The sequence below is a fragment of the Leptodactylus fuscus genome, chromosome 5 (genome assembly GCF_031893055.1).
Source record: "Leptodactylus fuscus isolate aLepFus1 chromosome 5, aLepFus1.hap2, whole genome shotgun sequence".
NCBI lineage: Eukaryota > Metazoa > Chordata > Amphibia > Anura > Leptodactylidae > Leptodactylus > Leptodactylus fuscus.
Genome location: NC_134269.1, coordinates 113,518,604 through 113,533,477, shown reverse-complemented (window position 1 = coordinate 113,533,477; position 14,874 = coordinate 113,518,604). Strand labels below are relative to the sequence as shown.

Here is a 14,874-nt window from a genome sequence, read left to right as displayed (position 1 = left end):
GTCCTGACAGCATTTACCAAGAACCCACAGCGTAGCACTCGCCGTATGTCCCTGGAGTCTGGCATCAGTCGAACATCCATTTGCAGATACTGGCTACACACAGGTGGCACCCTTACAAGAGCCAGCTGCAACAACATCTCACTGAGGATGATCCGGAATAGTGCATTGAATTTTCACAGTGGGTGACACAACAAGTGGAACAGAACCCTCAGTTTACACAGAAGGTTCTGTTCAGACCTACTATGGACCAGACATATGTTAGCATCTACTGAAGGTTAAGGGGGACCATGGACATTAATGGAAATGGGTGACAATTCGTGAATGCAATTCTGACAATATTCTTCAAACTCTCTATTAATCTGAATGTCTCATTACAGTTTTACCGACAAAAGTATTAATTTTCATTTCTCTAGGTAAAACAGACCATGGGCTTCCAGATGCATGGAGTGAACATGATTTATTGAAATATTCTATTAGTTTCCAAAGGTAAAAGTGTCAGTGGACAATATCACATACAACATTACAAATAGTTTTCCCCATATGCAAACCATTTTGAGTAACAACAACTATGCATTTCCCTGAATTTTTAAGCATGCATGAGGCTTGCTATGCCATAGAATAGAATTTAAATCTTTCTAAACAACTTCACATTAATTCTGCTTTTACTTAAAAAAGGTTTTGTTTGGTCCCTACATGTATAGGTATTGCAGTACAAACTGCAGAATGCCTTCCTTTAGCTTTGCCATTAGACTGACTGTCCATTTACCTGCCCCTCTATGTCCTCTCCTGAAACATATTTAAAGCTCACTAATTATCAAATAAAATTGCAAAATTTATTTGGTCAGAATTCAGAGAAGAGAGAGGGGGTCTTGACAACGAGTTTGTAGTCTGTTAGATTAGCTACTATTCCTAGCTCTTACTCTACTGCTTATACCTGTATTGTGCATGCAAGCTTGTAAGTGGCAAAACAATGGGGTTGTGACTGCTCAGACCACCACAAACTTGAGAATTTTTTGTTTTCACTTAATATTCTGAATGGGGCAGTGGTCAGACAGGTGTGTCTCCATTCCATTCATTTCAATGGGTCTGCCAGAGAGAACCAAGTGCTATGATATGCTAAGTCCCATTGAAATTAATGGAGCAAGGGCATGTCTAGCTGACTGCCACTCCATTTAGAACGGAGAAAAACACTACCATTTTCCTCATTGGTGGAGTCTCAGCAGTCAGATGTGAATAGGGGATAAATAAATAAGGTGGGTATCAATTTAACCGGTTAAGTACCAGGCCCAAAAGTATGTTAAAGACCAGGCCTTTTTTTTCAAAACTGACATGTGTCACTTTAAATGGCAATAACTTTGAGACGGTTTAACTTACACAAATGATTTTGAGATTGTTTTTTTCGTAACACATTATACTTCATGTTAGTGGTAAATATTAATCAATATTTTTGTATTTATTTATAAAAAACTAGGAAATTTGATGGAAATTTGGAAAAAATTGCAATTTTCAAAATTTGAAATTCTCTGCTTTTCAGGCAGTCATACCACCCAAATACATGAATAAATATTATCTCCCATATCTCTGCTTTATATCGGCATCATCTTTTGATTGTCTTTTAATTTATTTTGGACGTTACAAGGCTTACAAGTGTAACAGCGATTTTCTAGATTTGCAAGAAAATTCTCCAAACCAATTTTTAGGGACCGCTTCAGTTCTGTAAGGAATTATAAAGGCCTATATAATAGAAACCCCCATAAATCACCCCATTTTCAAAACTACACCCCTCAAATTATTCAAAACAGCATTTGGGATGTTTGTTAACCCTTTAAGTTTTTCATAAGAATAAACATAATATGGAAGTGAAATTTAGACATTTCATTTTTTTTCATTAATACCTTCATTTAGACCTAAAATTAACACATTCACAAAGGGTTAAAGGAGAAAATGCATCTCACATTTTGTTATGCAATTTCTCCCGTACACAGAAATCCCCCACATGTGGGTGTAAACTGATTTTTGGGTACACAGCAGTGCATGGAAGGGAAGGAGCGACACTGGGTGTGTGAACAGCAGATTTTGCTGGAATAATTTTCAGGCACCATGCCTCATTTCCAGAGCCCCTAGAGTACCAAAACAATGGAAACCCTCCAAAAGTGACCCCATTTTAGAATCTACACCCCTCACAGAATTCATCAAGGGGTATAGTCAGCATTTTGACCCTACAGTTGTTCCACAGATTTTACTAACATTGGGATGTGTAAATGAAAAATTACTAAAATGTCACTTTATCCCCAAAGTTTTAATTTTCACAAGGGGATAAAGGAGTAAAAGCCCCCCACAGTTTGTTAAACAATTTCTCCTGAACACGGCAATACCCCATGTGTGGCCATATTCTGCTGTATGGGTACATGGCGGGGCTCAGAATGGAAGGAGCGCTATTTGGCTTTTGGATGGCAGATTTTGCTGGAATAATTTTAGGTGCCATGTCGCATTAGCAGAGCCCCTAGAGTACCAATACAGTGGAAACCCCCTAAAAGTGACCCCATTTTGGAAACTACACCCCCCACAGAACATATGAAAGGGTATAGTGAGCATTTTGACCCTACAGCTGTTTCACAGATTTTATTAACATTGGGGCATGAAAATGAAAAATTACTTTTTTTCCAATAAACTGTCAATTTAGCCCCAAATTTTTCATTTTCACAAGAGGATAAAGGGGAAAAAGCTCCATAAAGTTTGTTAAACAATTTCTCCTGAACACGGAAATGCTCCATATGTGGTAATAATCTGCTGTATGGGAACATGGTGGGGCTCAGAATGGAAAGAGCGCTATTTGGCTTTTGAAGGACAGATTTTGCTGGAATATTTTTCAAGTCCCATGTCGCATTTGCAGAGCCCCTAAAGTATCAATATAGTGGAAACCCCCTAAAAGTGACCCCATTTTGGAAACTACACCACTCATAGAATTTATCTAGGGGTTTGGTGAGCATTTTGGCCTCACAGCTGTTTCACAGATTTTATTAACATTGGGACGTAAAAATGAAAAATTACTTTTTTTTCCACAATGTATCGTCCATTTAGCGCCATATTTTTAATTTTGCAAGTAGTTAAAGAATTAAAAGCCCCCCACAGTTTGTTACAAAATTTCTCCTGAACACGGCAATACCCCATATGTGGCCATAATCTTCTGTATGGGTACATGGTGAGGCTCAGAATGGAAAGAGAGGTATTTGGATTTTGGAGGGCAGATGTGGCTGGAATAGTTTTGAGGGGCCATGTCACATTTGCTGAGCCCCTAAAGTACCAATACAATGGAAACCCCTCAAAAGTGACCCCATTTTATAAACTACACCTGTCATGGAATGAATCAAGGGGTATTATCATTTTGTGCCTAAAATGCTTCCAAAAAATGAATGTCCAAAATGAAAATTGAAATTTTGAAAGAAATATGCCATTTCGGTGCCCAATACGTTGCACCCACTTTGTGTTGTCAGAGACCTGCACTCCTAAAACTATTAAGGGGCCATCCCGAGGGGCAAAAAAATATATATGTCGGTGTAAACTGCTGCTTGGGCACACAGCAGGGCTCAGAAGGGAAGGAGCACTGCGCTTTTTAGCTTTTGGGGTACAGATTTAGAGGGACTTTCTGGGGGCCATGTTCCTTTTGGAGAGACCTGGAGGTAACTGTAAACCCCATTTTGTAGCGGCAAGTTTAGGGTCTCTGCAAAAGTGTCATGGCATCCAAAAACCAAACCATCTGTGCTCCAAAAACCCAATAACCCTTCTGTGTCCGTCTGTGCCCTAATATCAGTTTATAACCACTTATGACATTACGTACGTTATCCCGGGTACACCAGTGTCATACATGTGGCATAAACTGTAGTTTGGGCACACAGCAGGGCGCAGAAGGGAAGGAGCGCTATTTTGGTTTCTGGAGCACAGTTTGGTTTTTGGACGTCACTTTTGCAAAGCCCCTGAATTGTCAATAAAGTGGAATCCGCAGACATGTCACCCTATTTTGGACACTAGCCCACTGATGGGATTTATCAAATGGAGTAGCGAGAATTTTTAACCCTTGAGTGTTGCATTTATTTAGTTTACAGAAATGAAATCGCAACTGATAATGAGAAGTTAAAAATGAAAAATTTCCAGAGATTCGCCATTTCAGTACCCGATATGTTGTGCCCAACTTATGTCAGCAGAGACACTCCAAAAACTGGTAAGCGGGTATCCCGGGCACAACAGCTTTCAGAGCGTTCATCTCTGATACAAGTCGGGCACAATATATTACGCACAGAAATGATGTATTCCTGGAAAAATGGTCATTTTCACCTCTCACAATCAGCTTCGTATTCATTTATGGATAATAAGTGATAGCAAAACTTGGGGGCTAAAAATGCTGTCTGTACTAGAGATGAGCGAACAGTGTTCTATCGAACACATGTTCGATCGGATATCAGGGTGTTCGCTATGTTCGAATCGAATCGAACACCGCGTGGTAAAGTGCGCCAAAATTCGATTCCCCTCCCACCTTCCCTGGCGCCTTTTTTGCACCAATAACAGTGCAGGGGAGGTGGGACAGGAACTACGACACCGGGGGCATTGAAAAAAATTGGAAAAAGTCATTGGCTGCCGAAATCAGGTGACCTCCATTTTAGACGAATAGTGGATTTCAAATCCGGGTCATATGAGAATGTGAACTTTGTGACTATGAGACAGGGATAGCTGTACAGGCAGGGATAGCTAGGGATAACCTTTATTTAGGGGGGAATGTTATTAAAAATAACTTTTTGGGGCTCTATCGGGTGTGTAATTGTGATTTTTGTGAGATAAACTTTTTCCCATAGGGATGCATTGGCCAGCGCTGATTGGCCAGAGTACGGAACTCGACCAATCAGCGCTGGCTCTGCTGGAGGAGGTGGAGTCTAAGATCGCTCCACACCAGTCTCCATTCAGGTCCGACCTTAGACTCCGCCTCCTCCAGCAGAGCCAGCGCTGATTGGCCGAATTCCGTACTCTGGCCAATCAGCACTGGCTAATGCATTGTATTGGCGTGATGAAGCAGTGCTGAATGTGTGTGCTTAGCACACACATTCAGCTCTACTTCATCGGGCTAATAGAATGCATTGGCCAGCGCTGATTGGCCAATGCATTCTATTAGCCCGATGAAGTAGAGCTGAATGTGTGTGCTAAGCACACACATTCAGCACTGCTTCATCACGCCAATACAATGCATTAGCCAGTGCTGATTGGCCAGAGTACGGAATTCGGCCAATCAGCGCTGGCTCTGCTGGAGGAGGCGGAGTCTAAGGTCGGACCTGAATGGAGACTGGTGTGGAGCGATCTTAGACTCCGCCTCCTCCAGCAGAGCCAGCGCTGATTGGTCGAGTTCCGTACTCTGGCCAATCAGCGCTGGCCAATGCATTCTATTAGCCCGATGAAGTAGAGCTGAATGTGTGTGCTTAGCACACACATTCAGCTCTACTTCATCGGGCTAATAGAATGCATTGGCCAATCAGCGCTGGCCAATGCATTCTATTAGCGTGAACTGAGTTTGCACAGGGGTTCTAGTGCACCCTCGGCTCTGCTACATCAGATTGCTACATCTGATGTAGCAGTGCCGAGTGTGCATCAGATGTGTAGTTGAGCAAAACTGACTCAGCACTGCTAAGTCTCTGCATTCGCATAGGAATGCATTGGCCAGCCTTCGGCCAATCAGCGCTGGCTCTGAAGGAGGAGGCGGAGTCTAAGGTCGGACCTGAATGGAGACTGGTGTGGAGCGATCTTAGACTCCGCCTCCTCCAGCAGAGCCAGCGCTGATTGGTCGAGTTCCGTACTCTGGCCAATCAGCACTGGCCAATGCATTTCTATGGGGAAAAGTTAGCTTGCGAAAATCGCAAACTGACAGGGATTTCCATGAAATAAAGTGACTTTTATGCCCCCAGACATGCTTCCCCTGCTGTCCCAGTGTCATTCCAGGGTGTTGGTATCATTTCCTGGGGTGTCATAGTGGACTTGGTGACCCTCCAGACACGAATTTGGGTTTCCCCCTTAACGAGTATATGTTCCCCATAGACTATAATGGGGTTCGAAACCCATTCGAACACTCGAACAGTGAGCGGCTGTTCGAATCGAATTTCGAACCTCGAACATTTTAGTGTTCGCTCATCTCTAGTCTGTACCCCTGGATAAATCCTTCAGGGGTGTAGTTTCCAAAATAGGGTCTCATATCAGGGGATTCCACTTTACTGGCGTTTCAGCTGTGCAAAAGTGTCATGGCATCCAAAAACCAAACCGTCTGCGCTCCAAAAACCCAATAACCCTTCTTCCCTTCTGTGTCTGGCTGTGCCCTAATATCAGTTTATTCCCACATATGACATTACGTCCGTTATCCCGGGTACACCAGTGTCATACATGTGTTATACATGTGTCATAAACTGCAGTTTGGGCGCACAGCAGGGCGCAGAAGGGAAGGAGCACTATGCGGCTTTTGGAGTACAGATTCAGATGTTTGGTATCTGGACGCCATGTCATGTTTGTAGAGCCTGTAAGGTACCAGAAAAGTGGATTCCCCAAAGGAGTGACCCCATTTTGAAAACTGCACCCCTCAAAGAATTTCTCAGGGGGTGTAGTGAGTATTAGTATCCCAGACGTGACTGCACAGCGGATGGCGAAGAGGGAATATATAAGCAGTGCGGAGAACATTGCAGACACCAAATTCCCTACTATGTCCCAGTAGCTCCTATGATTGGGGGAGTCACTCTGGGGGTCACTTTGGGGGTCACTTCTGGTGTCTGTTCCCTCATAAGCTGTAAATCTGGGGTGTCCACTGATATTCGCTCACACTGCTTATACATTCCCTTCCTGACGCCGCCAGTTGTATTCTAATAATTTGGCGATTTGGGGGTTTTTTGTCTTCACATTGGTAGATGCTATATTTTTCTTTATTCTTTTGGTGACGTGGCCATATAAGGGCTTGTTGTTTGCGGGATGTGATGTATTTTGTAATGACACCATTTTTGGGTGCCTACAACATACTGAATACATTTTATTAACTCTTTCTTGCTGGATTTAAAAAAAAATAAAAAAATCAATCCTGGCATTGAGTTGTACCCTTTAAATTTTGCGCCATGCAGCGTACAGTATAAGTAACATGTAGCCTTTATTCTGCGGGTCAGTACGGTTACGGCGATACCTCATTTATAGTATTTTTTTATGCGATACTAATTCTGCAGAACAAAAACACATTTGGGGACATAAATCAGTGATTTTTGCATCGCCATCTTCTGAGAGGCGTAACATTTTTATTTTTCGGTTGACAGTGTTGGTTGAGGGCTTATTTTTTGCGGGACAACCTACGCTTTTTATTGGTACTATTGTGGGGTGCATATGATTTTTTGATCACTTTTTATAGCATATTTTGTAAGGTGATATGGTGAAAAATCATTACTTCCGGCGGGTTTTTTCCATTTTTTTTTTTCAGATGTACACCGTATAGATTAAATATTATTTCAGTTTTATTGTACAGGTTGTTACGGACGCGGCGATACCAAATATGCATTGTTTTTATTAATTTTTAGTACCTTTTTTATATAATTCATTTTGTATAGAGAAAAAGGGATTTTTGGGCTTTATTACTTTTTTCATACACTTTATTTTTTTTTTACTTTTTTTTTTTTACTTTTTCATGTGTCCATTTAGGACACTTCAATCAGTTGATGCTTTGATGAAAGCATCAACTGATTCTGTATAGTAGCTTGCAAGACACGAGCAGGACATGAGCCTGCTCGTGTCCTGCAAGCTACAGAGGAAGTGAGACACATCGCTCACTTCCTCCATCGGTCGGCAGGATCAACCAGGTATGTGGGGGCTCCGGTAGTCTGGGGTCACCTAACCCCTGCCCTCCCCCCGCCCCACCCCCTACCTAGTGAGTCTCTGAAGACCGGCCGTAAATTTACTATCGGCTGGTCTTAGAGACCAGGACTGCTGGCCGTAAATTTACGGCCAGCGGTCCTTAACCGGTTAAAAGTTTGCAGCAAAAGTCAAAAGGGGTTCCTCCATCTTGGCAAGTCATTCCTTATCCAACAGCGTAAGGGACAATTTATGGATAAGTGGAGATCTGACCACATAGACACCTGCCACTCAGGAGAACTGGGAACTTTATTCTGAGTTCTGATTGGAGCAGTGGTTAAGCATTGTACACACTCACTGCTTCATTCATTTTAAGAGGACAGTTATTCACTATCCATAGGATAGTATCTATAGGATAAACCCCTTTGAAAAATGTAATTAAAAAATCTAGTTCAACTTTGCTACATATGTAGCCTTTAAAGAAAATTATTTGATAACTGACAAGTCTGATGAATATCAAGAAGGTATTCTAATGTGCTGTGTTTAATAATTATGTTGATTCTCAGCAATATTTAAACGTAGTGTATGTGGATTCAGTTCACGATAGAAAGGGATGACATCTGAAAAAATGGAAAATCCCTTGGGCCTAACCACAGTACAGGTGTGATGAAGGCTGCAGCTATGCAGGGACCTTGCTTTTGTGTTACAAGACAGAACATGGAACCATGGAACATTATAGTTAGAAGGCCTTGATAGTGGCCTTATGGTATAAGTTACACCTGGAACACAGTGGTGTAAGGTTAGGTAATGTGCTCAGGGTTCAGGTGTCTATGCCACCCCACCTAGCAACCCCAGACCCTGAAATCAGTTGAAAAATATAAGCAAACCAAAATAAACACACTATGCTGGTCCGTAAAGTGTTTTGGAATAGTCCAAAATATAAAACAAAATGTTTTACACTCTTTTTATATTACTAAATGTTTAAAACTTACCCCAAAAACATCCCTCCATTGATGTGATCCTTGTATCTCTTCTGCTTTTTCTGCAAGGTGCTGAAAGTAAGAAAAGTAGCAAATTATATTTTTATCCAATTAAAACAATATACATGTCATGTAAACAGTGTTTCTCAATGTTTTAAAATCAAGTACTGCATAACTCAAATGAAGGACATCAAAGAAACCCCCTAGGCTATACTCATATTCTAAATTATTAAGTAAATACACGCATCATAGTTCAGTGATGGCAAACATTTTAGAGACCAAGTCCCCAAACTGCAACCAAAGCCTTTTAATTTATCACAGAGAGTTAACACAGCAATTTAATCTTAGCAAATCTAAGATATCAGTGTGGGTGCAACACCCAGGACCTCTGCTGATCAATTGTGCAGGGATCATGGTGCTTTGGTGAGTTCCCTCGCCCCTTTTTCACTGCATCGGATTTGTTTTATAGTGAATAGAGATGAGCGAACAGTGTTCTATCGAACTCATGTTCGATCGGATATTAGGCTGTTCGGCATGTTCGAATCGAATCGAACACCGCGTGGTAAAGTGCGCCATTACTCGATTCCCCTCCCACCTTCCCTGGCGCCTTTTTTGCTCCAATAACAGCGCAGGGTAGGTGGGACAGGAACTACGACACCGGTGACGTTGAAAAAAGTAGGCAAAACCCATTGGCTGCCGAAAACATGTGACCTCTAATTTAAAAGAACAGCGACGCCCAGCTTCGCGTCATTCTGAGCTTGCAATTCACCGGGGACGGAGGTTTCCGTCCAGTTAGCTAGGGGTTAGATTCTGGGTAGGCAGGGACAGGCTAGGATAGGAAGGAGAAGACAACCAACAGCTCTTGTAAGAGCTAAATTCCAGGGAGAAGCTTGTCAGTGTAACGTGGTACTGACGGGCTCAATCGCCGCAACCCAGCTTTCCCAGGATCCTGAATGGAATACACTGTCAGTGTATTCCCGTATACCCGATATATACCCCCGATACCCGTTCCAACGGTGTGCCCCCCCACCTTCACCCCAGAAATACCCTGCAAGTCCCCTAGCAATAGAATTGGGGCTATATACACCCACTATTTTTGCTACTGCCATATAGTGCCATTGTCTGACTGGGAATTCAAAGAATATATTGGGGTTATAAATACCCTCATTTCTTGCTACTGGTATATAGTGCCATTGTCTGACTGGGAATTCAAAGAATATATTGGGGTTACAAATACCCTCATTTCTTGCTACTGCCATATAGTGCCAGTTTCTGACTGGTAATTCAAAGAATATATTGGGGTTATAAATACCCTCATTTCTTGCTACTGGTATATAGTGCCATTGTCTGACTGGGAATTCAAAGAATATATTGGGGTTATAAATACCCTCATTTCTTGCTACTGTTATATAGTGCCATTGTCTGACTGGGAATTCAAAGAATATATTGGGGTTACAAATACCCTCATTTCTTGCTACTGCCATATAGTGCCAGTTTCTGACTGGTAATTCAAAGAATATATTGGGGTTATAAATACCCTCATTTCTTGCTACTGGTATATAGTGCCATTGTCTGACTGGGAATTCAAAGAATATATTGGGGTTACAAATACCCTCATTTCTTGCTACTGCCATATAGTGCCAGTTTCTGACTGGTAATTCAAAGAATATATTGGGGTTATAAATACCCTCATTTCTTGCTACTGGTATATAGTGCCATTGTCTCACTGGGAATTCAAAGAATATATTGGGGTTACAAATACCCTCATTTCTTGCTACTGCCATATAGTGCCAGTTTCTGACTGGTAATTCAAAGAATATATTGGGGTTACGTGCACCCACAATTTTTGCTACTGGTATATAGTGCCATTGTCTCACTGGGAATTCAAAGAATATATTGGGGTTACAAATACCCTCATTTCTTGCTACTGGTATATAGTGCCATTGTCTGACTGGGAATTCAAAGAATATATTGGGGTTACAAATACCCTCATTTCTTGCTACTGGTATATAGTGCCATTGTCTGACTGGGAATTCAAAGAATATATTGGGGTTACAAATACCCTCATTTCTTGCTACTGGTATATAGTGCCATTGTCTGACTGGGAATTCAAAGAATATATTGGGGTTATAAATACCCTCATTTCTTGCTACTGGTATATAGTGCCATTGTCTGACTGGGAATTCAAAGAATATATTGGGGTTATAAATACCCTCATTTCTTGCTACTGGTATATAGTGCCATTGTCTGACTGGGAATTCAAAGAAGATATTGGGGTTACAAATACCCTCATTTCTTGCTACTGGTATATAGTGCCATTGTCTGACTGGGAATTCAAAGAATATATTGGGGTTACAAATACCCTCATTTCTTGCTACTGCCATATAGTGCCAGTTTCTGACTGGTAATCCAAAGAATATATTGGGGTTACGTGCACCCACAATTTTTGCTACTGGTATATAGTGCCATTGTCTCACTGGGAATTCAAAGAATATATTGGGGTTACAAATACCCTCATTTCTTGCTACTGGTATATAGTGCCATTGTCTGACTGGGAATTCAAAGAATATATTGGGGTTACAAATACCCTCATTTCTTGCTACTGGTATATAGTGCCATTGTCTGACTGGGAATTCAAAGAATATATTGGGGTTACAAATACCCTCATTTCTTGCTACTGGTATATAGTGCCATTGTCTGACTGGGAATTCAAAGAATATATTGGGGTTATAAATACCCTCATTTCTTGCTACTGCCATATAGTGCCAGTTTCTGACTGGGAATTCAAAGAATATATTGGGGTTACGTGCACCCACAATTTTTGCTACTGGTATATAGTGCCAATTTCTAACTGGGAATTCAAAATGCGCAAGGCTCCCGGAAAGGGACGTGGACGAGGCCGTGGGCGAGGTCGGGGGAATGGTTCTGGGGAGCAAGGTAGCAGTGAAGCCACAGGGCGTCCCGTGCCTACTCCTGTGGGGCAGCAAGCATTGCGCCACTCCACAGTGCCAGGGTTGCTTGCCACATTAACTAAACTGCAGGGTACAAACCTTAGTAGGCCCAAGAACCAGGAACAGGTCTTGCAATGGCTGTCAGAGAACGCTTACAGCACATTGTCCAGCATCCAGTCAGACTCTGCCTCCTCTCCTCCTATTACCCAACAGTCTTGTCCTCCTTCCTCCCAAAATTCCCAAGCTTCACAGAACAATAACCCCAACTGTCCCTGCTCCCCAGAGCTGTTCTCCGCTCCTTTCATTGTCCCTCAACCTGCCTCTCCACGTCACGATTCCACGAACCTAACAGAGGAGCATCTGTGTCCAGATGCTCAAACACTAGAGTCTCCTCCATCTCCGTTCGATTTGGTGGTGGATGACCAGCAACCCACCCTCATCGACGATGATGTGACGCAGTTGCCGTCAGGGCATCCAGTTGACCGGCGCATTGTGCGGGAGGAGGAGATGAGACAGGAGTTGGAAGAGGAAGTGGTGGATGATGAGGACACTGACCCGACCTGGACAGGGGGGATGTCAAGCGGGGAAAGTAGTGTGGATGTTGAGGCAGGTGCAGCACCAAAAAGGGTAGCTAGAGGCAGAGGCAGAGGTCAGCAGCTTAGGCGAAGCCAGGCCACACCCGGAATCTCCCAAGATGTTCCAGTTCGTACCCAGCCCCGAAAAACTCCCACCTCGAGGGCACGTTTCTCGAAGGTGTGGAGTTTTTTCAAGGAATGCGCCGAGGACAGATATAGTGTTGTCTGCACAATTTGCCTCTCGAAATTGATTAGGGGCTCTGAGAAGAGCAACCTGTCCACCACTTCAATGCGCCGTCATTTGGAATCCAAGCACTGGAATCAGTGGCAGGCAGCAACGGCAGGACAAAGGCCGCCTGCCGTTCACGCCACTGCCACTGCCTCTGCCACTGCTGACTGTGCTGGCGATGCACTCCAGAGGATGAGCCAGGACACCACTTCATCTGCCTCCGCCACTTTGTTGACTTCTCCCTCATCCTCCCCTGTTCCTGTCTTATCTCCTTCTCCTGCACCATCAAAGGCACCATCAGGCGCTTCTTTACAACAACCCACCATCTCTCAGACATTGGAGCGGCGGCAGAAATACACTGCTAACCACCCACACGCGCAAGCCTTGAACGCCAACATCGCTAAACTGCTGGCCCAGGAGATGTTGGCGTTCCGGCTTGTTGAAACTCCCGCCTTCCTGGACCTGATGGCAACTGCGGCACCTCGCTATGCCGTCCCTAGCCGTCACTACTTCTCCCGGTGTGCCGTCCCCGCCTTGCACCAGCACGTGTCACTCAACATCAGGCGGGCCCTTAGTTCCGCGCTTTGCACAAAGGTCCACTTGACCACCGACGCGTGGACAAGTGCATGCGGACAGGGACGCTACATTTCACTGACGGCACACTGGGTGAATGTAGTTGAGGCTGGGACTGCTTCCCAAACTGGCCCGGTGTACCTCGTCTCCCCGCCTAACATTCCTGGCAGGGACACGAGAAGAACACCCCCCTCCTCCTCCTCCTCTACCGCCTCCTCCTCCGCCACCGCCTCCTCCTCCGCCACCGCCTCCTCCTCCGCTGTTAGATTGACCCCAGCTACGAGTTGGAAACGTTGCAGCACTGGCGTTGGTAGACGTCAGCAGGCTGTGCTGAAGCTGATCAGCTTGGGGGACAGACAGCACACTGCCTCCGAGGTGAGGGATGCCCTCCTCGATGAGACGGCAATATGGTTTGAGCCGCTGCACCTGGGCCCAGGCATGGTCGTTTGTGATAACGGCCGGAACCTGGTAGCAGCTCTGGAGCTTGCCGGACTCCAACATGTTCCATGCCTGGCCCACGTCTTCAACCTAGTGGTGCAACGTTTCCTAAAGAGCTACCCCAATGTTCCAGAGCTACTGGTGAAAGTGGGCGCATGTGCGCCCACTTTCGCAAGTCGACAGTAGCCGCTGCTAGCTTAAAATCTCTCCAGCAACGCCTGCATGTGCCACAACACCGGCTTTTGTGCGACGTCCCCACACGCTGGAACTCAACGTTTCAGATGTTGAATAGAGTGGTTGAGCAGCAGAGACCTTTGATGGAATACCAGCTACAAAACCCTAGGGTGCCACAAAGTCAGCTGCCTCAGTTTCACATCCATGAGTGGCCATGGATGAGAGACCTTTGTGACATCCTACGGGTCTTTGAGGAGTCCACAAGGAGGGTGAGCTCTGAGGATGCGATGGTGAGCCTTACAATCACGCTCTTGTGTGTTCTGAGAGAATCCCTGATTGACATCAGGGATAACTCAGATCACACAGAGGAGTTAGGGATAGCATCCGATCCGTCACAGCTGGAGAGTAGGTCCACACATCTGTCCGCTTCACTGCGTTTAATGGAGGAGGAGGAGGAGGAAGAAGAGTTGTCCGATGATGTGATGGTGATACAGGAGGCTTCCGGGCAACTTCGAATCGTCCCATTGTTGCAGCGCGGATGGGTAGACATGGAGGATGAGGAGGAAATGGAGATTGAACTTTCCGGTGGGGCCAGAGGAGTCATGCCAACTAACACTGTGGCAGACATGGCTGAGTTCATGTTGGGGTGCTTTACAACCGACAAGCGTATTGTCAAAATCATGGAGGACAACCAGTACTGGATCTTTGCTATCCTTGACCCCCGGTATAAAAACAACATCTCGTCTTTTATTCCAGTAGAGGGGAGGGCCAATCGCATCAATGCTTGCCACAGGCAATTGGTGCAGAATATGATGGAGATGTTTCCAGCATGTGACGTTGGCGGCAGGGAGGGCAGTTCCTCCAGTAGGCAACCAAGTTCTCACCGGTCCACACAAACGAGGGGCACACTGTCTAAGGTCTGGGACACCTTGATGGCACCCCCTCGCCAAAGTGCCGCCATGGAGGGTCCTAGTGTCACCAGGCGTGAGAAGTATAGGCACATGTTGCGGGAATACCTTTCCGACCACAGCCCTGTCCTCTCCGACCCCTCTGCGCCCTACACGTATTGGGTGTCAAAGTTGGACCTGTGGCTTGAACTTGCC

The 14,874-nt window shown here is 44.5% G+C and overlaps 1 protein-coding gene across 7 annotated transcripts in view; it reads right to left on the bottom strand.

Moving 5' to 3' along the window:
* The window catches only part of CACNA2D1 (calcium voltage-gated channel auxiliary subunit alpha2delta 1), a 561,607-nt gene that overhangs the window by 289,828 nt on the left and 256,905 nt on the right, over positions 1-14,874 (bottom strand). For all 7 annotated transcript variants that reach the window (XM_075274041.1, XM_075274040.1, XM_075274043.1 and 4 more), the window contains exon 4: positions 8,844-8,903. In XM_075274041.1, coding sequence (XP_075130142.1) covers positions 8,844-8,903 — 60 coding nt within the window. The remainder of the gene's footprint in view (positions 1-8,843; positions 8,904-14,874) is intronic.